The 26,843-nt window shown below is 36.7% G+C and overlaps 1 protein-coding gene across 1 annotated transcript in view; it reads left to right on the forward strand.

The window, feature by feature from the left end:
• LOC142338094 (uncharacterized) overlaps nucleotides 1-26,843 on the forward strand; it is a 166,899-nt gene that overhangs the window by 28,406 nt on the left and 111,650 nt on the right. Inside the window, exon 5 of the mRNA XM_075387726.1 lies at nucleotides 20,089-20,214. Coding sequence (XP_075243841.1) covers nucleotides 20,089-20,214 — 126 coding nt within the window. The remainder of the gene's footprint in view (nucleotides 1-20,088; nucleotides 20,215-26,843) is intronic.

A 26,843-nucleotide genomic window follows, 5' to 3' on the forward strand; every position in this document is an offset into this window, starting at 1 on the left:
AAAAATGTGTTGCAGACACAGAGTTACACAAATGCCCCCCCCACCGTTGAATGCCCAGGAACACACTATACTACTTGCATGTCTCACTGTGGTAGACGATAGTCGCAAAAATATCATAAGACGGGACCTCATCAATAGCCTCGGGTTAGGTCCAACAACTATCAAAATGGGGTAAATGCGTTAACTATAGTTAATTCTACATTCGAAATAATTTAGGCAATTGCGTTGCAATTTTCTGAATTAGATTTAAGAATTGGATTTTCAAAAACACATATCGTTAAATCAAAATTTCATCAAAATTCACTGCAAAGCATCAAAGTTGTCGGGTAACCTACAACCTAGAGTTACTGCTGAACTTGACAGATTACAAAAAGAGGGCCAATTTGAAAAATTGACAAATTGCTCTGATGAAAACTTCAGTTCATCTACAGTGATTACAGTAAATAAAGATGAATCAGAAGAACTAGCATTAGATTCTAAAGTTCTCAAGAAATCAATTCAAACAAAATATATATCAGATGTCTAACACAGAAAAATTAATCGTTTCCATTTCCCAACATTTAACAAAAACTCAAAAATGTCAACCAGCATATTTTTCAACTATAGATCTCAAATATGCATCCAGTCACTTACAACTACATCAAAATAACCGCAAAACATTGTAAAATTAGCATTATTTGTGGTGATTCAACAGGGTACCTAGAATTTTAAAACTAGTTTTTACGGCATCACTGACATGCCGTCAGAGTTTCAAAAAGCAGTAAAATATTCACTTATGGGCCCTCCAAATACATTTTAATTCTTACACGATATTATAATATTCAGCACTGGATTAGAAATCGATCACATTTATTATGTCATCGAATCTTAAAAAATTCTAATTGAAGATAACTTGCGCATCAATCTTCAAAAATTCGATTTGCTAAATCGGAAATTGAATGACTGGGATTCAAATTTACTCCGACTGCTATTTTGCCACTCGAAAGCCAAACAGCTGCTATTTTAACACTTTTAACAATCAATACACTTAAACGATTGAGTTCATTTCTCGGTTCAGTATATTACATTAATAAATTCACAGCAAATTTGGCACATTTCTGGCACCCATTAAGACCATAACTTAAAAAAATACTAAGTTTATTTGGATTGAAGCACACACCAACATTTTTAACGTAATTAATAAAAGAATAGCACAACATACCGAAAACTCATTACAATCCTAAATTAGAGGTTAGAGTAAAATGTGATGCTTCACGCTCTCAACTTAGCACTGCGCTCGAATGAAAATTTCAAGAGGGATGAAAATCCATTGCATTTGCTTCTTGTTTCTTAAACAGCGCAGAAGAATGCTACAGTTCAAATGAGCTAGAGTTGCTGGGAATCAAATGGTCTATTGACTTCTTCAAATAATATTTTTCTGGTAAAAATTTCACTGTAATTACTGATCATTGAGACTTTTTGTCGATATTTAAAGAAATTCGCTCACACAAATTGTACAACAGCAGACTTTCACGATGGATTTATTGTCTTTTCTCATACAGTTTCATAATCGAACTTATAACAAGAGCAAAAATGACTTTAGTCGACTATACTTTCTGAAACCCTTTTGCGTTGCTAAAGCAAGGATAAGTTCTTTATATGAAAAACACCTTTTGTCGCAACTATCTCCAAGTTTCGACATTCACTTCAACAAATTATTCAGCCTAAATTACCAGTTCTACGAAAATTCATCATCTTATTAGAACGCAATATCCTCGCTAAAGATCAAACATGGCTTTTACACCTTAATAAACTCTTTCTGCAAGCAAAATTATTCAAGTAAAGAATATTATAATGTCATCACACCTGCTAAATTCAAAATCATCACTGTCAATTGCAATGCATTTTACCCTACCACTTAATCAAATTAAACAAAACTCAAATTTTTCAATCGTATCGGCAAACATTTCAACCAAGAATAAGAAGCAGTCAATAATACCTTGCTTTTTGCCCATAAATCTCGCGCAAGTGAAATCATCAAACCCAATTCAAAAATATCATCAACAAATATGTCTTGAGCAAAGACATCAAGAGCCACAATTCCCAGCAGAACTCGAGTTTCTTTCTCCGATTAGTCACCCACCAATACGAAATTGTGTTCAACTAACACATCAACAGCGTACACACCCTCGTCAACTGGACACTGCGGATGGTAAACGCTTGTCAGACCAATAAATAAAATTTACGGTAACAAATTGCTGAAAAACTGACAGGGAATATGCAATACTCGAGGATGATGATGCTCGCTTAAAAGATAAAAGCCCCTGCATCCATTTGTACTGAAAAAATTTGAGCGCGAAAAACGGCTGCCATTGTTTTGGCAAAAAAATGCCATCCCCAAGGCAAATGAATACGCAGTGCTCAAGGTCATCCATACTACGCACCCAGGTACTTTGGCGATGCTATGACTAGCTCAGAACATCTGGTGGCCCTATATTCATCTCGATATACTAACGACAGCTACTTAATTTAAAGCATGCACTGATATCTGTAAGAATTTAAAACAAGTCATTCGGCATAACATATGCTCACCATTAAATGAATGAGCTGAACCGAACAAAGAACTGCAATAAGACTTTGGTGGTCATTCTTTACAAACAAGGAAATGAGCAGTTTTTCTTAGAAGGCATTGACACTTATTCTAAATATCCCACAAGAGAAATAGTAAAGAACGCATCCAACCCAATGTCGATATTTTTCTTTATATATATATATATATATATATATATATATATATATATATATATATATATATATTTAACCACGGAATTCCAAGATCCATTAGACTAGATCAAACTAGCACCTTTGTAAAAAGAGCCAAATAAACCGGAAGTCAGGGTCAGGAAAACTCATACAGCAAATTTGGCACTAAACAGGAGCGGTCAACCGACTTAGCTCAAAATGCTGGCAAACGAGCCTTGACAATACGCATAGAGAACGAAATGCTAAACACGATGATGCATTCATAGATCGACAGGTTCTGACGCAAATCCTACATATCAGTCCTGATCAAACATTTGCTGCTCTTCTATCTGGATCGACTTATTCAATGTCATCTGCACCGCAACTAACACCCATCCTTGGAAAGAATAAAAGAGCCGCACAAGCCAGTGACACATCAGATTGAGAATCCTCCTTCGTTAGGTGGAGCAAACGACAAAAGATGAAGTCCAATCAGAAGTAGCAAAGCTAACAAACCCAAATCTTTGTTGAGAGCATTCCATCTATCATGGACATTCCACAGAAATGCCAGAGACCAAACCTTCCTTCATAGGAACATGTTCTCTGCGTAATCCTAACCAAGGATGGACATGTGATCCCCATGCAATTACACGGATGGAAGGTGATACCACTTTGTATGAAGCAGAGCGCTGCGAGGACGACTTATCTGATTGAAACATCATTGAAAGACAAATATTTTGTTTATTTAATAAAATAATATTTTAACATTATTTAACCGGTGAAGAATCACTAGTTTTCTGATTTTATTTTAATTACTGTAAACATTTTCATTTTCTCGCAAAGTGCAAAATATTAAACGGAATGAACGTTGGTATCAATATTCCTTGCTGTCTGTGGTTCATTTAATTAATCCATTGCAGTATTTGGTTCAGTTTACCTTTAATCTTAATTTAGTTCAAAAACAAGACCTTCTCCTATTTTATTCATTTACTAGACACGAAACTGTGTGTTCATATTGTAAACAAATTCAAATTTCCCGTGCTGCATGATCAAAGCATGATCATCTTAATTTCTTGTGGAGCAGTAATCTGTATATATCGCTTTCATTCTTCTCATTTCTACTGCTAAAGATCGGTTGTAGTTTAGACTAAGTCATTTGCTATTCAAAAAAAGTTAAGAAACTCAAGTTTTCGATTGCGACGCAAACTCCCAAATCTAAAACTAAAATCCAATAATCACTTAATTGAAATAAGCAAACGCGACGCAAACTCCAATCTCTAGTTTGATAGACACCATTGGCGGAGCAATTGGACTATACATAAAACTCAGCAGTAACTTCGAGTGCGTTTCGGTGGCTTTAGTCGTCTCTCAATTGCTCACTGTCCCCATGTTACTGAGAAGATGCAAATTCAAGTTGAAAAGGTCACTTGGAAATTTCTGAGCAATAAATTGTACACTAGTTCTTTATATTTTTCTGTGTTTCTTGCTCAATGTATTTGATGTAGGTTCTCAGGTTGAGGTCCAGACCCAAATGGGTTTATGATCAGACCCTTGTGTTCCCAGAGCAAAATTACAGGGTCTGGACGGAAGTTCGAGCGCACTACAGTCTGGAGCATTGTCTGGAGATGGTCTGATCAGAGGTCAATTTGGTCTGAAAAGTCTGACCATAGGGGGATTCGAGCGCACTTGGGTCTGCTTAGAGGCAACTTCGAGCGCAATTGGGTCTAATCATAACCTCTTCGAGCGCACTTGGGTCTGATCAGAAATGTTTTCGAACGCAATTGGGTCTGATCAAGGACCAATTCGAGCGCCTGTTTTTGCATTTTTCTTGTTTTTTTACTCAGAGATGCTGTCTCTGCCAAGAGGCAACAATAAAGCAGCGTTCTATTCAGAGACTCATCTAAAGTCCAATAGCTCTGATCAGAAAAAGGAGTCCAGCTGATAAGAAGGGCCGGTCCCCTTCAGAGGAAAATTTGATTTTGATCAACTGGAGACCACTATGTTTCTTATGGAAAGCTGTCTAAGCTCATCCATTGAGTCAGAAATATACACTGAACGGTACACTAAATAAAATTTGTTTTCAACAGTGGGGTATCGTTTTCTTTAGCAATACTTTTATAATTGAACTTTCTTTAGATTAATTAAATACTGCAAACATCAGTTTTTATGAAATGAATATATTATAGCAAAATTAAGAACTTTGTTCATAAGTAAAATCTTCCTCTGATCAGACTATTTCGAGCGCACTTGAGTCTGGTCAGAACAGTTTTCGAGCGCGATTCAGTCTGATCATAAATGCCTTCGAGCGCAACTGGGTCTGATCATAACCTCTTCGAGCGCAATTGAGTCTGATCATAGTCAGATTAAGGTCTGGGCGATGTTCTGAAATTGAGTCTGGACCATGATCTGAAGATGTTCTGATCAGAATACCTTCGGTCTGAAAAGTCTGATCAGAGACCCTTTATGTCTGGAAAGTTTTATCAGAGGCAACTTGGGTCTGGAAAATCTGATCAGAGTTAATTTCCGTCTGGAAAGTGTGACCAGACAAAAATTTGGGTCTGGACCTCAACCTAGGTTAAGAGTTCAGGGAGCTAAGCCAGATTTTTTAATGTCTTTTTTGAGTTTTTGTATCTAATAAGCGTATTTGATACCAAAATAGAGAAGTACTTTTCCCAATAGTTATTGTATCCTATTAGGGGCTACGAAAACATTTATATGGCTTGCTCGTGTTGTACTGGGGGAAAAGGGCTTTGAGAGTTTTAGCTTTGAATACATTGCCACCCTTGTTGCAATGATTGTTGTCCATTTTTTCCTGTCAACGTCTATGACATGTCTCAGAAATTTTTGTTGAAAACAAGTTAGTTTTTTCTGTTATTGGCTACAAAAAATTGGTTGTGAAATCTCATGTATTGAAAAATTTAGGCAATTTCGCATTAATCAATTTTTCTTGCTTTTTAAGTTTTTCTGTCATTTTTGTGTATTGTGATTTCAAATTTCAGTTGAACCACTTTTGAGGCTGAATTTGTGCTCCCACATTATTGTTTTTTACAGTTGATGTTTCGATGTTTCATAAGGTGCAAAATGATATTCTACATTGAATCTTTAATTTTTTGCTGAATTTTTATTATGTTTACAATAATGGATGTTTTTGCCAGCCTCTGCTTGCCTCGTATAGGTCATTAAAAATGGTTTTTACATTAATTTTTTAGTTATAGTTCACTGTTTTTTATTAGGATTTTGATATTTGCAAGTTGCTGCCAGGAACCTACAATTTATAATAAATTAGTTATCTTTTCAGTTGTCATCACGATAATTTTTTTTTTTGCTCTTTGTTCGGTTGTCCGATTAGTCTGCCAGCCAAAAAACCAATTTTTTTCAGGTTTTGCTGGAAGCTTTTGTATTTTTTTTCAGAACTTGTCCCGTAGTGTTTTTTATATTATTTAATTGACACTACTTTTTTCCGTTTAACATCAGTGCGACCAAAAATGTGTCTCTCTACTCAACCTCAGCATTGCACGTACATTTAGAGAAAATTCAAACGGAAGTATCCTCATGAAGCAAGAGACTTCTCAACAAAACCTTTATGCTCAACCATTGAGTTCTCTTTCAATTGAGCCCTGGAGCATTACATTATATAGATATTTGATCTATTTAAATTCCCCGAAAAGAACATAAAATAGACAACAAAATGTGACAATTTTTCACTTTTCTCAGAAAACGTGCTAAAGATGCGTTTTTGAGGATTGCAACGGAACTTTGCTTTTGCTTAAACACTAAAATACCTGATTGCTTGTCTGACTAAAATTATTGAAGGATGGATAAAAAAACTACTATGGATAGTAAAAATTTGTGACTAAAATTTCGAAAAAACAGAGAAAATCAATTCAAAGCAATTCGCCCAATAAATACGCGGAGCAACACAACCCAAGTGCATTGACATTTGCAGTGGTAAAGAAGTAATCAGGAATTGTAATCAGCAGACGAATAACGCTCTACTCAGAACGTTACTCTGAATGATTATTTAAAAGCTATTGAAGAGTTTCTTAGCATACTAATTTGAATTGCTATTCTGAAACTAACCATTCATACAGTTGTAACAACCCGACTGAGGTATTAGCTAAATCCATATACTGCTAAAGATTTAGAGCAAACCTACTATCTTCAGAACCACCACCAGGTTTTTGATTTTTGATTTTTTCGACAGTTTTTGATTTTTTTCTTAAGTATATTATAATTTTTTTTCAGTTAGTATCCTCAGCTAACTGCTATTTAGCTTGAGATTGCAATTGCACCGCGAATTCAACTAATTTTAAATAACAAAAAAATAAGACTGATTTGCTCCGCGAATGACAACTCCTAAATAAAATATATGTCAGAATTTTTATAAATAAGCCTGATTAGCTCCGCGATTGAGCCACCAAATTCAAACTGATCGATTCGCACCGCGATTACAATTATTTTAAATAACTAAAAATAAGACTGATTCGCTCCGCGAATGAGCACTCCTGATTTAAATCGATCATAAATTGTTCTAAACAGGCCTGATTCGCTCCACGATTAAGCCCCCCAATTCAAATTGATCTATTCGCACCACAAATACAAATAATTTTAAATAACTAAAAAATAAAAAATAGACTGATTCGCTCCGCGAATACAAACAATTTCAAATAGTTTTTGCGATTACAGGTAATAATAACTAATACACTTCCCAGTCAGTTTGACTGGTTAATGTCTTAATTTAATTTAGAATGTCTTAATTTGGTAAATGTCTCAATTTAAAAACCAAAAATGTAATTTGTCATTCAATATTTCCGGTAGTAGTAAGAAAATTTTCTTGGGGAATTTCAAAATTCAAGGCAACCGGATCAAGCCACTCACTCCGAAAGTTGAATAAATCGAAATTTTTTTCTAAATATTTACAGCTAATACTAATACCACTCCCCATTTAGTTTGACAGGCTTTCCAGCAACAGGACAGGAACCAGTGAAACTAACTGAATCCTGACATATTGTTGGCAGGCCTGTCTGAATAAATGAGGAGTGCAAAAGTGCAATTTCGTAAAATGATCACATTCAGAATGTCAAAATTTTCTTAATTTCGGCTGCAATCTTTGTGGATGATCCAGGCAAAACGAATGATCCAGGATTTTAAAGAAAAATATCTTACGGTTGTTAGACACGGTTGCCAAACGGTTGTTGGACACGAAATCGGGTTTTTGATCGAGCCATCCCAATTAGTCTGACCGATTTGCACCGCAAAAACAGACAATTTTAAATAGCTAAAAATAATACTGATTCGCTCCGCGATTGAGCCACCCACCTTACCTGATCGATTTGCACCGCGAATACAAACAATTATAAACTTGCTTTTAAACCATTTTAAACCATTGAGCCGCATTAAATAATTTGCATAAGAGTTGTGCATAATTTAATTTGTTTTTCGAAGAAAAGGAAATAGAGCTAACAGCGATGCTTCGATAAAAAAAAACGAAAACGTTTAAAATTAGGTATTGATGGATTTACTCTCAGCTAAGAGCTTTTCAGGGCTGAAGGTTGATGATAGGTATTCGACATTTTAGTGTGAAAACAATGAGCCAGAATACATAATTTTTGTACTATCGAAACTAAGTGTTTGATAATTGCGTAAAACTAAGATCACCCGTTCTCCAATGCTTGAGGGAACCAACCGGTGCCGTAAACAATCCGCCTTCATCCCTAATGGGACCAACAAAAACTGCCAGGCCTCCATAGATTACGGCACCTTCAGTCCTAAAGTTTCCTCGCTAAATGGGAACGGTTGATCTTATTGAATGAGATCTTTATTTAAATAAGCCATAAACACAGACTGAGATTGCAGATCTATGCTTAAAAGAATGCTAAAGCAGAATATCCCAATTAGTCCTATCGATTTGCACCGCAAAAACAGACAATTTTAAATAGCTAAAAGTATTACTGATTCGCTCCGCGAATGACCACTCCTAAATTAAATCGATCATAATTTTCTTCTAAATATGCCTGATTCGCTCCGCGATTGAGCCATGTCAAATAGTCTTATAGATTCGCACCGCAAAAATAGACAATGTTATATAGCTAAAAGTAATACTGCTTCGCTCCGCAAATGACCACTCCTAAATTAAATCTATCATCATTTCCTTCTAAATATTCTAAGTTTCACTCCCAAATAATCTGATCGATTTGCTCTGCAAAAAGTCGATTTGAAAAACTAAAAGTAAGACTGATTTGTTCCCTGAAATCAAATCAATCAAAACAAACAATTTCATACACGTAAACATTATTCACCTTTGAACCCCTTTTTATTGACCTTAGAACCCCTTCCTGGATTACATGCCACAATAAGTAACTAATTTCAGATCACAAATGTTACTTAGATTTTAAGGATTAATTTTGCGCTGCGAATCGATGTAGACTTAGGTTTGATTAGGTGTTGATTCGCATTTTGAGTACCTGCTAAGAGGGTTAAATTTGTGGTGCGAATCGATTGTGTACTTGTCTGGCAAACAAGTCGATATTTGAGTACAAACGGTTGACAGGTGTAAAACTAAAAATTTGACTCAATTTGTTGTAATTCTGATCTATTCAAGAGCCATTTTGCAACAAAACACTTAATTGTAATTCTGATCTATTCTCAAAACCAATTTACAATATATTACTTCAATGTAATTCTGATCTATTCTCAAAGCCATTTTATACAATAGCAAACTCACCAAACGACCATGTCAAGTCGATGCACCAGATCCGAAAAGCAAATAAGAGTATTGCGTAATAGAAAAGTGAAAAGTACCGCCACCGCCACACGTCCAGAAACAAATACAATTCAATCCAAATCCAGCGAGCTAAAAAAGATACGGTTCGAAGAAGACGGTTTGTTTGAGCCAGATACAATAGTTACACGCGCCAAAAAACCATCCAAGACTGACTCTGAAACTCAAAACGTCAAGTGCCCTGAAATGACAGTGTTTGAAAGCAACGATTTTGCTTGATTTGAACAATTTGAAGAAGAAACTGTCCAGGATGGAAGCCAGGACTTAATGGAGATCTCGACAAAGCAGAGTATTGTGCAAAGAGATTTTCACTTCATTAGCTCCGTCTCAATTACGACAGTTCATGTGCATCAGGCATGTACAGACGTGATATACAAGGTCCACCAAACACAATGGCAAATCTTGGCTTTCATTGACGCCGAAGTCACTGAAAAGTATATCGACGGAGGTGAAGTTGCTACCCACAAATTATGTGTTCATCCAAACTTTGAACTGTTTCTAAATAAGTCAACAACTAACGCCAAGCTGCTCAATTTAGTTACGGATGCCTATTTACGAGCTCTCGACTATGCTGACACTGTTCCAACAAAACGTTTCGGAGAGAACAGCTCATTTACAGAGATGGCTATTCTTTCAAGAGGAAAAGTGAAATCAAGAACTATTATACCGGGACTAAATGGGTTTACGGCAACGATTTTGGACGAAGAACTGCTCGAGGATATGAGTTTTTCAGTTTTTGCACCAACCAACAATTAAAAACATAATCGTATTATGCTCGGTCCGGCCTCGTTTATTATTCATGATTGTGATCCCAATGCCAGATTCATTGTAGTCAACTGTAGCGATTCAAACACTTAAGCCAATCGGAGCTGGAGAAGAAATTACCGTTATTGATGATGACAAAATTTTTCGAGAAAACAAAAAAAAACTGCCGCTGCACTGTTTGTAAATCCAATCCAGATGTCACTCAACCTTTATTCGAAACTTTTTTTGGTAGCTTTTTTTGGAACGTGTCCCCAGCTGAATGTAATCGCGGAGCAAATGAGGAGGAAAATAAATTAGTTGGCAGTGGTGGTAGCGAGAACGATGTGTCATTAGCTGAATTTTATCGCGGATCAAATCAGGACGAAAATAATTTAGCGGAGAAGGATCAACCCGTGTATCATCCAGTTATCGGCTCTGCTGAGTTTGAGTTTGATCAACCAAATAATGATTTTTGTGAACCCATTATTCATCCAGTTATGGGCTCTGAGTTTGATGAACGCTTAGACGAATTACATCATTTACCTGAAGAAAGCAAACAAATTCAGCGCATTAAAGCAGTTAAAACTGACGAAGTTGTTGAGTGCCTCATATGTCACATTACGGTAAAGCGAATAGACCGACATTTGAAGCAACACCGCAAAAAAATCTCTGATAAAGAGGAGCGCTTTCTCATTGATTTTTATCGGACCAGGAATGCGCCGGGAAACAAGAAAGTGTACGACTGCCTAAACTGCTACAGAAGTTTTGTCTCTCTGGTTACTCATCGATATAAATCAAAATTCGATTGCACCAACGTCGTTCGAGTGGAAAACTGCGCAAGCAGAAGGTGAGTTTATTTTAAGTGCATTGATTAGTTTTAAGATTTTGCGACGCAAATGCCCAAATAATTTCAAACATAAGTGTATTTGCCTCGCGAGTACTTTTATTCTGTGGTTGAATTTCTGGTCGGATTTGAGTTAAAGTGAATTTTGCGACGCAAATGCGCAACTAATTATAAATATTGTATTTGCTATGCAAATATTCAATTATGCTGCTGTTAAATTTATTCAAAAGTATTAAGCTCAAAAATATCAATTTAAAAAGGTAATGTAGATTTTGCGACGCAAATGCTCAACTAATTAAAAGTATTGTCTTTGCTTCGCCAGTGTTTATATATTCTGTGACTGAACTATTAAGCGTTGTTATGTTTCAGTTCGCTTCCTGACAGTATACGCGCAAAGCTCAAGTCATCTGTTCTGGCCTGGTAATCAGGAATTTGAAGTAGTGCGGCGGTATATGGATTACCAAAAACAGTTGTCACAATGTGCTGGAAACGATACAAACAGTCAAAGCCGGCAAAGTCTACTGCAGACTCTTGCTCTTCTATATGGAGCAACCCAAGGTCTCAAAAGACCTCAAAACCTAATTCCAGCATCTTTGGACCTGCAGGAGAGAAAAATCATAAAACCGCAAACAATGTTGAATTATTTAGCAGCGTTCAGCAATTTTTTTGGACTTTTGCTTTCTTTTTCAGTTCCCTGACGACAGTAGAAATCATGTCACTTTGAATGGCGCAATAAAGAATGCTAGAAAGGCATATTCAACTGCGGCAACCAAAAATTACAGAATTGTAGCTCAGGAAATGCGAGCCAAAGTGCCCAGACGCTCTCTTATTTGTGCACGTTACACCAGCATTCTCAAATTGGTTGAGAAGAACCTTGTCGAATCGACGCTTTCTTACAAAAAACAACAGGCTTTAAGTTCCTTTGTTGTTTAAATTCGCTTGAACACGCGCTCTGGACCCCTTCTTGATCTTAATTGGGAGGAGTTTCATATGATCGAGAACACAGACAAAGAGTTAACTACTGACAAGCATAAGACGGGCAAATTCTACACTGTACTTTTTTACATTCAAAAAGATCAGAGACCGCTGCCGAAAAAGATGAGAGATACGTTTATGACTGAGATTGAATTCAAATCAAAGTTCGTTTTTGCTTCGAAAAAGAACAAAGTCGAAAAGTACATATCGCTTCATTTACAGCAGACGTTCCTGGATCAATTCGGAGACAATCCTTCAGAGGTTAGGTTCAACGCTAACTCCATCAGAAAATTTTGGGAAAGACGCTGGAAAACTCTCAAATTGGTCAACAACATCTCTGACGTTTATATTGGCCAAGAGGGAATTGAAGAAGACAGAAATAAGCTTTTAGCAATTTATGACAACGATTTAGCGGATCCGAAAGCCCTTGAAAATAGTTCCGAAGAAGATGAAGAAGAATTCTCCGCTGAAACTGATGGTGAAGCATCAGTCCTGGAAGAAGCCCCGCCAATTCAAAAAGCACCAGTTCAGGAAGCACCAGTTCAAGAAGCCTCACGAGTTCAAGTCAGACATTTCAATAATGTGAGAAACTCCCTCAACGACTCACATACCACAGCCACTGCCCCAACTGCCTGAAGTGCATTTCCTTCGTGTGAGAACGACACTGCGAGAACGTCATTAAATTCAACACCGGCAAGCGAAGAAAACAATCAAGCGCAAAAAAAGTTTGAAAGATCACTTCGCTCTTTCCGTGTTAGAGCTGGTGAGAAAATATGGACAGAGGAAGAGAAAAAAGCCTGTCTGTTATTTAAAGATATCCAGGGGACGGTGTCAATGGAAGATGTTAGAGCAAGAATCCATGAAGGAGGTATAAAATTAGAAGCTGCTTCCTACTTCAGGATTTATAACAAACTAAAAGCTGCTGCTCGAATTTTGTCTTAGTTTTAGTATTGTGTGTTAATTAAAGTAACTTTGAGTTTAATTTCAGTATTATGTATTTCCTTTGTTCACTGTTCCTTAGAGAAAGAGGTTGATTTTGCGGCGCAAATGCACTAGTACAGGTCTGAAATTGTTTGTATTCGCGGTGCAAGTCGATCAGATCTATTCAGGGGATTAATTCGCTAGGCGCATCAACACATATTTTATAAGATTGAATTGATTGAATCGCGGAGCGAAACGGGATTACTTAGAAAAGGGAGTGTTCGATTTTATTTTGCTGTGGTGATTCGCAGAGCGAATCAGGCTTATTAAAAAATATTTGTTTTAAGCTTATCGCGGGGTGATTAGGATATATTTTCAGAGAACTTAATTCGCTAGGCGCATGAAAACATATTTTATAAGATTGAATTGATTGAATTGCGGAGCGAATCAGGATTATTTAGAAAAGGGAGCGTTTGATTTTATTTTGCTGTGCTGATTCGCAGAGCAAATCAGGCCTAAAAGAAAATATTTGTATTTGCGCATCAAAACATATTTTCAAACATTGAATTACAATTGGATAAACGGGAACGTCGCAGACGAAAACAAAGTTGCCTACATTTTAATACATACATTTTAATGCATTAAAAACGCAAGCATTAAAAACGCAAACATTTTGATAAAGAAAAATGAGAAATTATAAATGGTAATAATGGTAAAGAGAAATAAATGCTAAACTGCATACATTTTAATACATAAATTTTAATGCATATATTAAAAACGCAATAATTTGATAAACGAAAATGATAAATTGTGAACGGTAATAAACGTTAAATGGTAGTTAGCTGAGGAAGCTGAGGCAGTAACAGAAAATTAAGTTTTTTTCGAGTTTTGTGTAATGCTCGAGCTTTAAGCACTGTCTGAATCATTTCTCAATTCTGCTTCAAGAGCAGTTATGGCCAGTGCACTAAGATTCGGTGATGTGTAGGTTTGTATTTCCTGTGAAATTTGCGGGGAAATTGCGCCCATTTCAAAGTTACTTTTTTGGGGGTGGTTTTGCTCCGCGATTTATTGTATTCTTTCCACCACATTTGATCGCGGGGCGACTGCTGTAAAAGCTGACGAGTGGCTCTGTTTGACGGGGGTTGCTTGCGATTTTTTTCTTTTTTGCATTCGCGATGTGTGGTGGACACGAAACTAACGAATCGTTGTCGTTTTCTCTCCTTCCGCGTTTACTTTGCCTTGGGCCGACCAGCTGTTACTGACCATTATCCTGATGCTGACTCGTAGAGGGGTTGATTTGATTCGAGTTTTCAGGCATGGTCTCTTGTTGTTGCTGTTTTTTTGGGCTTTTAGATGGCGAAGGAGGCGGGGCTGTTAGGGACTTGACTGGAACTCGTACACTAAGGGCTCGCGAAACATTTGATTTAATAGACGAAACCACGCTCAAATCGTCTGCCGGATTCCGTCTAATGATTTTTGTCCCCTTCCAATTTGCAGAGCAAATTGGATGCGTGCTTTGATAATTTGTCCTCGGTTATAGGTCCAGCGGGCGTTTTTGGGCACCGTTCTGCGTATTAGACGAGTGGCGTATCTTTTTCCCCTCTTGTCCCGAATTTTGCTACGTCTGTTTTGAGGACCGTTACTTGGGGTTTGCCAGGCTTCTTTTTCGAGCACGTGTCATTGTCACCTTTCACCACAATCGAGCCCGGGGCGAGGAGCTCGTACAGCCCCTGCAAATCCTTCTTTGCGCGTTTGTGAGCCGGCCTTTTTTTTGCAAGGGAGAGCTGTGTCGATTCCTCCTTCCTCAGAACGGGTCTGCCTTGCCCCTTCATTTGTACAAGACGCGATTTGCCCTGCGGGTTGCTGATTTGTCGATCATGAGCATTCTTGAGGGCCTTTACTTTGTTGTTCTTTATTTCGACACCACTCTTTTCGTCATCACTCCATTTATCGTCTGATAAAAGATTTGACCAATGTACAGTGTCCTGATCTAAATATTTGTCATCTTAATGGCGTATATATTGAGCCGAGCGAATTCAATTCTCTAACACCAAAGCCTTATGGCCCCGTAATTAGCACATTACAAAAATAAGCCGGATTCGCTCTGCGAATCAATACTGCTAAATTAAATCGCACAAATTATGAGATTCATACAAGCATGAATCACTCCACGATTGAGCCAATCAACCTAATATGATCAGTTCGCACCGAAGATACAAACAATAAGCCTGATTCTCTCCGCAATTGACTCAAAGCTAATGATCTAATTTGATTTCATATTTGTGATCTAATTTGATTTCCTATTTACCTATTTTGATGCACGGCGCGCATTTGGCTGTTTTGCTGAGCAAGTCCCGGTTCATATATAGCCACCAGGCATAGAGGACCATATCCGTTATCCCCCAACTTCCGGGGTTTGTGCTGTGTAGGACGTATATATAGGAGACCTTGATCGCGTGGGGCAAAGCTATCTTGTCGTCTACACACAAGCAACCTGATTTGATTTGCAGACCAGGCCAAAACGAATGAGTATATGGAGATATTTGCCTGCAACGCTCCTCATTTTTGGTCAGCACGAAGTCGCGTACTTCTTTTAGCATTGCATCTTTGTTAGTCAAAGATGCAAGAAGTTTCGTCATAAATATTTTGCTAAAAGCAAAATTGAAGGCGTCCCCATATATTTCAGTAGAGGTATTTGGAGTTGACATTGGGGTTGATTGGGGAGTCTTGTATTTGAGCATTTGGGCTTATGCTATTCTCTTCAAGGTGAACTCTCACTCCTAAAGTTAAATACATCATAATTTTTTTCTAAAAATATAAAGCTAATACTATTACCGCTCCCCACTTAGATTGACAAGCTTTCGAGCAACAGGACAGGAACATGTCAAATTGACTGGATCCTGGCCTATTGTTGTAAAGCCTGTCAAACCAAATGGGGAGTGCAAATTTGTAATTTCGTAATATGATCACATTCTGAAAGTCAAAATTTTAATAATTTCGGCTGCAATCTTCGTGGATGATCTATGCAAAACGAATGATCCAGGCATTTAAAGAAAAAATTTTATCGACCAATAAATTCAAGCGAAACGGTTGTTAGACATGAATTGGGTTTTTTTAATAAAAAGGTTGAAAACACTCATCTAAAAATCCGTTTTGTGGCGGCAGCATACTTTTGTTGCGGATTAATTGAAATAAAGCGACAGCACGATGAGTTAGATTGCAAAAGAAAGATTGCGATAGCGAAACAAATGAAACAGAGCCTCGTTTCATTTTTTTATTAGTGATTTGCACCGCGATTGACACTCCTGAATAAAATCATTCATAATTTTTCTAAAGTAGTCTGATTTGCTCCGCGATTGCGCAACCCGACCTAAACTGATTGATTTGCATAAGAGGCAATTTCAACATTTAAGTTTTTCAGGGGCTTTCAGAGCTTGTATATTGATTCTATTTAATTAAGTGCGATTTCGCGATGTGTTTCATGAAATCCAGTTTGGCAATTTTTGTATAGGGTCAATTCGGCAAATTTCTCTTTGAGGTTTAGGAAATGAAAGGAAAATCTGAAAGGAAAATGTTACCAAAAAATTTTTGAAAAATGTCAAGTTTCTTACATCTGAAAAAATCTCAATGACAAGTTACAAAAAAACTCCGCAAATGACAACTGAAATGATAACTCGAAGTGCAGTGACAACTGAGTACTACTACCGGGCTTACTACCAATTTTCAATTGGCGTTCGGACAAAAATTTTTTTTAAAAATGTCATGAGGTTAAGAAGTTTTGCTGTAATTTATCACTGCGGCCAAGTAGTAGTAGTGAAAAAATATACCCATTTCTCGGGTCCTTGTTGTACAATTTTTTGATCGACACCTTCGTGTGTTAATTGCAAAATTAACAACTACTAACAACATTGATAGACAACGATAAGTTTTTTTGAACTTGACCTTTATAGGCCGATCCAAAGTGGACCATGACCAATATCGGTCGATCTAAAATCAACCTTGACCAATACTTTCGATCTAAGGTCGACCATGACCAATATCCTCGACGTAAAGTCGACCATGACCAATAGGGGTCAATCAAAACTCAACCCTGACCAATATCGGTCGCCTTAAAGTCAACCTTGACCATTAAGGTCGACCTAAAGTCTGATCATATCCATTATCGGTCGACCACTGTCTTTCCATACCCGATATCGGTCGACCACGATCTATTCATAAGTCGACCTCTCAACTGGGTTCCCTATGTAAACAGCAATTGGTGTGACATTAAGATCGAATCAGGGTATGTTTTTGTTGACAATCGAATCTCAATTCCGCAGGCATCATGAAATGACGCGCTTCGGAGCACTCATTTTTGGAATTGAAGGATGAATGACACACACTGGGTTTTGATCTTTATCGCATTATAAAAACGGAGATATGCCTTTCAAGAGTTTTAAATGCACTTCCGTCTTAAAATAGCTAAAAGTCTCAAAATCTTTAATTTAACCCATAATAAATTTGTAAAGTTGCAAATGAGGAAACGAAAGTAGTCTTTGGAGGCTTAATATAAAAAAGAGATCGAAATTTCATATTCTAGTCTTCAAAGACCGATTTTCAATATTTCCCACAACAGAACAAATCGGAAAGGCAAACAAGTTGTATATTTGTAGATTTATCTAAATTTACGTTCTCTTGCACGGCGTTCGCAATTAGATGAGATTAAGCACAAGCACAAATTGTTCAGCAAATCAAGTACATTATAATTACAACAGTTTGAAATATTAGAAGCCCAATTCTTGACAAACGAAATATGGATAATTAAAACATTTAATAGACGTTCAGTACGCCTTATAGAAGCAACGCGAAGAAAATTGATTTAAAAAAAGTCAAAAACTTAATAAAATACCAAAAGATGATGCCGACAGAAAACAATCAACATGTACCATTCGAAGGACACAGTGCTGTTTTACGAAGAAAGCGTAAAACAACAATATGCAGCATAGGTACAGAACCTTTTACCATTTCAATATACAAAAACCGGCAGAAAACCGATATCAAGTTATCTAATGGAAAATGCTTCCTGTGTGGTGTCTATCTTATTAACCTTTGTATCTATTCCAAAAGTTGTACCAAACACTCCCACTGTTTTTGAAGCCTAGAATGCGAGCGAAATTTAAAGCTATCACATTTTCAAAACAATATTAAAAATTGAGCGTTTTTGTTTGAGCTATGCTAATTAGCAATAATGAACATATATTCTTTGTTATCTTTCAATCTGGTACTCTCACTTCATTCTCTTGTTTGGAGGGAAATCTGATAGATGAGATTAAGTATCAATACGTATTTGTGTTTTGTCCCTTTTCCAGATGTGTTTATATAAACGAGTTCAGATGCAGTTTTTTTATTTTTTAAAAAAATTCTATATTCTACAATATCCCGTACCGTGATTGCTGATCAAAAACATAGTTCACAATTGCACTGCAAAAAAAATATTTCTGTTCATATATATCTCGTGGAATCAGTTTTGATTTACAATTGAAACGTTTTTCCTCATAATTTGTGGAACTCAAGTTTTTTTCAAGAAAATTTTTTCTATTCTCTGAGTTGTCTATTGGAGACCAAAACACAAAACGCAGCCTAATCGAACGTTTAAATCCCTTGCTAGGTAACCTCTTAGTCATTTTGCTCTGTGAGTTCATCAAACGACTGTTGTCATTTAAAGTATACCCATGTTGGTGTGTTCAGAACAAAGTGACCTTTGATGAGACCAATGTTGTGCTCGAGCATGCGCTCGGTGCGCTTGAATTACATGGTTTCGAAAAAACTTCGATCGCATTTACCTGGACAATGGTCTGGAACATTTACCTGGACAATCGTCTGGCCAGAAGCAATTATGGTCTGGGGACGGTCTGATCAGAGGTAGATTTGAGCGCGCACAAGTCTGATCAGGAAAGAATTCGAACGCAATAGGATCTGGTCAAAGGAAAATCCCTGGACAAAGGAAAAAGGAAACAATTTTTTCCACTGATAGGTGCTACTGCAAAGAGGCAAAAAAACAAGCGTTCTATGCAGAGCTTCATCTAGAGTCTGTTGGCGCTGATCAGAAAAATGGGTTCAGCTGATAGAAATTGCCAGTCCCTATAGGAAGTTATTTTGAAAAACTGTAGACAACGACAATTTTTATGCAAAACTGTCTTCGTTCATCTATTTAGTCTAAAACATGAATCAGTGGCATAATATAAAGCTGTTTTTTGATACTTGGGTTTTAGTGTTTCTAGCTATACTCTTAGTTGGATATACGTTAGTTGGATATATTACTAAAATAAGCATTTATTATGCAATGAATATATTACAGCCGTATTAAAAAATGTATCTATATTTAAATTCATTCTCTGATAAGACTGTTTTTAACGCCTTTTTGTCTGATAAGGGGCAATTTCGAGCGAACTTTAGCCTGATAAATGGCGACTTCGAGCACATCTCATTCTGATCAGAGGCAGATTTGAGCGTACAATTTTCTGATCAGGAACAACTTTCGAGCCCGCAATAGGCACACGGAATTTAAAGCGTCTAATCAGAGGTCATATTAGTCTGGATCGGTCTGACCAGAGGTCACTTTTGCCTTGGAAGGTTTTATCACAGGCGATTTCGGTCTGCACCTCAACATGGACAACAACACCCACGAAGCATTGCGTGAACAAAAAAGTACCCTACAGCTGCTTCGCAACAAATTTGTCTGTTTACAAATTTCAGGAGAACCTAAACTCAACGCGCTTAATTTATGTCTCAGTCGCTAAACGCTTCAATAGTAGTAGTTTCAAATTGTGCAGAAATTGCGTTGAGATGGTGGCCATAAATAAGGGTGGAAGAGTGTAATTAAAAGAGTGTATTTTTATTTTTAAAAAACTGAAAAGGAGTTAGTGAGGAATGCGCCCCCCTCTTCCCTCGGTTGAACATTCTTTTCACTTTTTTAAAAATAAAATTACACTTTCTATCCTTAATTATGCGGAGAAATAGTAGTGTAATTTTTTTATTCATAGACTCTCTTCCCTTTTACCCCGTCATTTTGGGGAAAATCCGAGGCCCGAGGTTGTTTTGAACTTGGGATGTTGTATTTTAGATCGCAGATACTATAACCAGTATGAGTTCGACTACACAATGAACTATGTTTGGAACACAATACCAGAAGCAGTGGGCACTTATGCAGCACATGTGGTCTTCACCAATAATGATTGGATCAAAAATTGTACGCTCTTCATTTTATAATTCTCTCCACCATTTCAAGTTGATAAAGATTTCAAAAAAAGTAACCAAGCTGAGGTCCCCGCCGGAATCGACTTCGGATTTAGTTGAGAAACCACATGTTATTTGTGCTCGAAATTACAATATCCCTGGACTTCAAGAACATAGGATAGTTTGACCATAGGCGGATTCGTACGCGCACTTCGGAGCTAGAACAAATATGAAGCACGTTTGAGTCTGATAAGAAGTCAGTTCGGTATGGGCTGGTCGGAGATACCCAGTTTGAGGTCCCAGACGGAAGCAAGTATGTCCAGACCGAAGATGAACGCACGAGAGGGGCGTCGTGCGCTCACAATTACATAGTCTGGAAACATTAAAAAACGCACGAAAGTCTGAACATGAACGCACAAAAGTCTGATGAACGCACGAAAGTCTGGACATGAACGCACGAAAGTCTGATGAACGCACGAAAGTCTGGACATGAACAAACGAAAGTCTGATGAACTCACGAAAGTCTGAACATGAACGCACGAAAGTCTGTCGAACGCACGAAAGTCTGGACATGAACGCACGAAAGTCTGGACATGAACGCACGAAGGGCTGGACATGAACGCACGAAAGTCAGATTTAACCGAAAGTCAGAAGTCAACTGTATGGATAAACCATTTTTTGTCGTTTTATTCGCTTCTTTTTGAATTCCAATACTGAGCAAGTCTTATTCGACCTTCTTTTTTCTCTGAAGCTGTTATATTACTGGATATTCTTTCCAATCTCGCAGTTATTGGGTATCCTATCAGACGACGATCAAAACATCTTTTGTTTTTTCAATTCATCTCGAACATTTTTCGTTTTTTTAAAGGCATCAAAAGAAGATATAAAATTCTTATTGGGTTTTCTGCCTGCTTCATCACCGGTGAGATCATTCCAATCTTATCTCTGCTCACCTTTTTAAATTTTATTTCAGGTCACAAACGAAAAATAAAAATGCTTTAGATTTAGAGTCTCAATTAGAGCAAATACGCGTTCTCGAGAAATGCAACAAAGAAGAACTATTAGCAAAGCTTATGAAGACCTTTGAAAAAATTCTCTAAAAGGACCATATTATAACAAAACTCGAAAAAGATATTGTTAACTATCAAATGCAAAAAATAACTGTCGGACATCAAAAAGAAGCTTTTGATCGCATGGAAAAAGACATCGAATTTTTCAAAACAGAAACTTCTAAAGTTATTGATAATTTACTTGAGAGACAGAAGACGTCAAAAAGCAAGAGTCGCGTTGATCCTCCACTGAAAATTTGTCAACCAAAAATGTTACCCAGATTTGCCAAGCAATTATTTATATCTGATAGCACTTTTCGGAAAGTAAATCAGCATGACATTTCGCAGCAGACTGCAATCCACTCATATTCATCTGCAACAATAGGAGACATTTCTAATGTAGTTGATTGCTTTTCCCCTGGAGCCAAAAGGGAAACATAAATTGTACATGTTGGTCAGGATTCAATTGACAAAGGTGTTACTGGACAGGAGGCAGAGACTCAACTCAAAGAGACAGTCGACAAATGTATGCAAAAATTCAAACCTCATCGTGTTGCTATATGCAAAATTGTTCCGGTAAAAGACGGTTGCTATTGAAGGAAAACAGTCAACGAGGAAAAATCTAAATTCAACGACCATCTAGAATTGATAAGCCTGGAGTTTGATGGCTCCTATCCCTGGCCACGGATTGAAGTTTTGGAAAATGCGCTATAAATTGATGATATATGTTTTGATTGAGTGCATCCCAATAATGGCGATATTAAAAAATCTGGTAGAAAACATACGTCACTATAATGTAACACATAACCTACCGGCATCACAGAAAACAGTTCAACCTCGGAAATTACATAGAAATTTGAACTTTGCTTGAGTGGAGCTTTTTTTGACATAATATTTTTAACGTTTGTTTTAATTTTCTGGTTTTTTGGGAAATGTGAAAGACCAGGTATACATTAAACAACGTTACTTAAATCAAGTAAATAAGAAACTTGATGATTTAGAAAATGTGCTGATTTATTTCCAGAGAAAGCTGATTTTAATATACATTGCGGCTGTTTGTTGTGTTTCACTTTTTCCTAACAGAAGTTTTTTGCTTCTTTGTGGTGACATAGAAAAAAATCCCGGACTCTTTGATGCTTCAAAACTTTCTACTTTGGATGATGCTATATTTGGCGCTCAAAAAAGCATTAAATTTCTACTTTTCAGCGCTCGCAGCATACAAAATAAGTATCAAGATTTATCAAACTTGCTCCAGCATTTGGATTCGGAAACTGTTGTTATAGTAACTGACACTTGCATGAGCGAAGAACAAAGCCTCAGCGCTGAGAAACCTCAGCGCTGAGCACATTTTTTGCATAAAAATTGGTCACATCAAATAGGAGCAGCTAAGGTTGGGGGTGTAGGAATATGGATTCCTAAGAATATAAATTTTAAACGTTGAAGAGAATTTGAGTTAGCTGATCCGCAATTTTTTGAAACGTTGTGGTTGGAACTAGGCAACCCATTTACGGCAAAATGTCTCATTGAAATTTCCTATCGTCCACATCAAAGCCTGGGTGCCTTCTTTTTAGACGAATTAAGTGCAGAGGTTTCTAATGCGTTCTCAGATAATATTCTCTTATTTGGTAATTATGACATTGATATGTTGAGTGTAAATGGGAAGAAAAGCCTTCAGAATCTTGCGGCAGGACTAGGACTACAGTTATCTAACATTGATATTCCTACACGCATAAGCAACAATAAAAGAAATTTGATAGATCACTGTTTCTCGACTAATGAGCAAATCACTAGTTGGAAAGTCTGCTTAACTCCTTTCGATATTGATCATAATGTAATTTTTTTCAGAGCAAACTTTTTTCGTTAGAAGAAAAACAAAATTCTTTTATTTAACGGAATACAAAAAATTTTGTCGATGGAAAAATTAATAGAGATCTGGCTCTTGCAGATTGGAGAACAATTTATCAACAAAGAAACCGCGATGAATTGTTTGCAGAGTTTGACAGAATTTTTTGACAACACTTGAGAAAAACGCACCAACAGAGAAGATATTAGTTTTTAATATAAAAAAGACTACTTCAGAAAAGCCTTGGGTGACAAAAATTCAACATTTACTTGCCAAGATACATCGTTACTCCAATGACTAAAAATCATTTGTGTTGAATCATTTGTGCTATTTAAAAAGTATCGCAACCTTGTAAATCGAAAGATAAAACAAGCACAAAATCAATTTTCAGAGGATTTTTTTCAGAAAATTGAAACCTCAAAGGAGAAATTGAAATTCATTAAGAAAAAAAATCGGAAATAAAAACAACAGTCCAAACATCACTGAAATTGATAAGAATGGTAGAAAAACGAAGGACAAAAAATCAATATGTAACGCTTTTAACAGAGTTAAATGGGCATCTACAGAGCGCAAATTGTTCCATTGAACGTCGGAAAAGGGAGCGAAAAATAGAGCGAATAAAACTTTAGACCTTTTGCTTTGAGGGAAATCTATAAGTTTGTTGACAATCCAGACAACAACAAAGCACCATGGCCGGCATACAACAATGCTTGGGCATTGAAGTCCGGAAAATATGCTCTTGGGACACATCTTCAGATTATATTGAACAATTGTATTCAAGAAAAAGTTTTTCCATCAATTCTTGAAGATTTTCAAAAAATAGATCTTTCTCTTAACTAATCATCGTCCAATTTCTGTAACACCAACTTTTGCAAAAGTTTTTGAATGGCTTTTACTTAATCAGTTAGTGGAATATCTTGAAAAATTTGCGCTCTTGAACAGAAAACAATTCGGTTTCCAATCTCGAAAGTCGTCTACCTATTCTGTGATTTATTTTATTGAAAAAATAATAGTTATTAGATGCTGTGTTCTTAGATCTTGCAAAAGCTCTCAATTCAATTTTTCATGAGATCTTTCTCAAGAAAGCTTATAATTTCAAGCTCTCTCAATCAACAACTTTACTTTTCAAATCTTTTCTCGAAAATCGAACACAATGCGTAAAACTGGGTATTGACTTATCAGATAAAATAACTAATAATCATTGTGTTCCACAAGGAACTGTGTTAGGACCTCTTATTTTTCTGTTATATGTCAACGTTTTTCTGAAAAGCTGGAAGGTGAAAATGATGTTGTTCAATTTGCGGATCACACTAGTATAATATGCAAATTTGAACGTAATGAAAATATTCCCCAAAAAAATGTAAAAATATTAGAACAAACAGACAAATACCTGACAGAGAATCAACTCACTTTAAATGCCGATAAAACAGAGATGTTATTCTTTACAAATCATACTAATTCGGATCCAGAGTTTTCCATTAAAGGCGAAGTTATCAAACCAGCTCATGCATGTCGTTTTCTGGGAGTACAAATTGATTCAAACCTAAACTTTGAAAATCACCTGAACTCAGTTTTAAGCAAAATGGCTAATGCAATTCGTTCTTTATATCTTGTAAGTAAATAAATCAAATACCTTTGAAAGTAAGAATTGATGTTTTCAAGTCAGTTGTACTCTCTCCTCTTTCTTTCAGTGGAGTATTCCTTCACACTCTTGCAGTGAAAAACATAAACCGCAAAAATAGGCAAATTAACTGGGGAGTAAAACTTTGTTATTTTCGTCAAAAATTTGACCACTCCATTGACCTTCTCATTAAGGGTCGTATCCTGCTAGCTAAATTGTACCTCAAAAGTTAGCCTAATGAAGCTACAAACAGACATAAGACCATGGGAAACATCCGAAAATTTTAAAATGTTTTCTAGTCGCCATAACGCTAGACAGAACAAGAGAACAAATCAAATTATTATTAAAAAAACGAAAACGAAGTGGAGTAACAAATCCTTAATCTTGAAAAAGCGTTCAAAAATGGAACAAATTGCCCTCTTTATAAGAACTTGTAACAGTAAAACTTGCTTTAAAAATGTTTTAACCGAGTTTTTGCTCGATTAACACAAGAAAGTACCCGTTAATAGACAAAGAGGAGCCTTTAAATCCTATTTTTACCTATGAAAGCGAACAGCCACAATTTGAAGATTATTATATTAATAACAATGCTGGTTGATTCATTTAAGATTTTAGAGCATGTAGATATCTAACCTTAGGGAAATTTACATGTTTCAAAAAAAAGAAAGGCTGGCGAACCCACGAATGTCTGGACATAGGCAACATCCGTCTGGGTTGGTCTGGACATATGTATTTTCCGTCTGGGACGGTCTGGACATACTTGCTTCCATCTGGCACCTCAACCTGGGATCTTCCGTCTTGGGCCTTGGCATTAGAATGGCTTCAAACAGAAACCCCTCATATTTCAGCTCAAACTCATAATCTAGGTCTTGTCTTGTCTTGCTTTTTGCCATAGTCTGCTTCGAGTTCTTTGGTCTCCTTAAGAATATACACACTTTGAGGTCCTATTAAGGGTTTGCAAATTTCTCACCACGATCGCTAACAAGAAAATTCACCAGCCGCTCACGAACGCTCAAAACTCTGCGCACAAAAAACGTCCCGGAGAGCTGCATTATTTTAATGTTAGAGTTCACAGTTTCTTGAAATTGAGCAAGCTCAGTCATGAATGATTTGTCTCAAAGAAATGTAGTGCTTTCAAGCACGAGTCAAAAAAAGTCACTAAATTGAAATTTAGATTAAATTTGAACTCAAAATATACAAAATTGACAAATATATACAAATAGATCGCTTTTATAGTACTTATCTTTACGAAAAGATACAACGAGAATTTAGATTAGCTAATGATATTTTACGTGATTGACATGCAAAAGGATTTAGATTCCAAACCCTCAACGTGGTTTTCAAATTTCGTTAAATTTTACGAGAATCATATATGGCCGTGGTAAAATCGAGTTCAGGAGCTGGAGATCAGTAGAGGTCAGAATCAGAAAATCTAAAAAGAAACGAGAACTTAACTCCAATGAGATAATGAGAGCGACAAGACAATAACAGATTCAAAACCAGTTTCATTTCTGTGGCCATTATTCATCAAAATATCAGTAGATTTCATCAGGTAAGTTGTTTATGTGGTTCCTGGAACTTTCACAATGAAAACTTCTAAGTTTCCTGATGTTGAATCAAGACATTCAATGCTTCCTGCATTTTAAAGTAAGTTGGTGGGAACTGATTCTCTCAATCTATCTGGATGTTTTCTGCGTCCTGTTGAAGCACCTGAAGGCTCTGATAGCTCGACTTTTGAATGCTCCGCAGTTAATTTGCCGCAAAAACTTTAATTTGATGTGAACGTGTGACACTTGGGTTTTGAACTTGTAGTTTTGATGACATTTGGTTTTCTCAGTCACTTGGAGTTCAGTTGCAACATTATCCTCATTTAGTCACGCATATTGGTTGCTGCTCTCTAAAATAGTTGAGTTTGAGATATCAGGTTGTATGAAAGAAAATTTCAACTGATATTTTGCCTCTCGTCTATGAACTGTTGCATTGTGTCATCCATGCCCTTTGTCAAAATGCTGCAAATTGCACATTGTGATTGGGACTTCAGGCCTGGGAAAATTGCGTCACTCTCTGAAATTTTTCTCCACAAAACCATTAGCCCTTGGATAATAGACATGATATACCATTTTTTTAAA

The sequence above is a fragment of the Convolutriloba macropyga genome, chromosome 4 (genome assembly GCF_964194025.1).
Source record: "Convolutriloba macropyga chromosome 4, txConMacr16.3, whole genome shotgun sequence".
Classification (NCBI taxonomy): Eukaryota; Metazoa; Xenacoelomorpha; order Acoela; family Convolutidae; genus Convolutriloba; species Convolutriloba macropyga.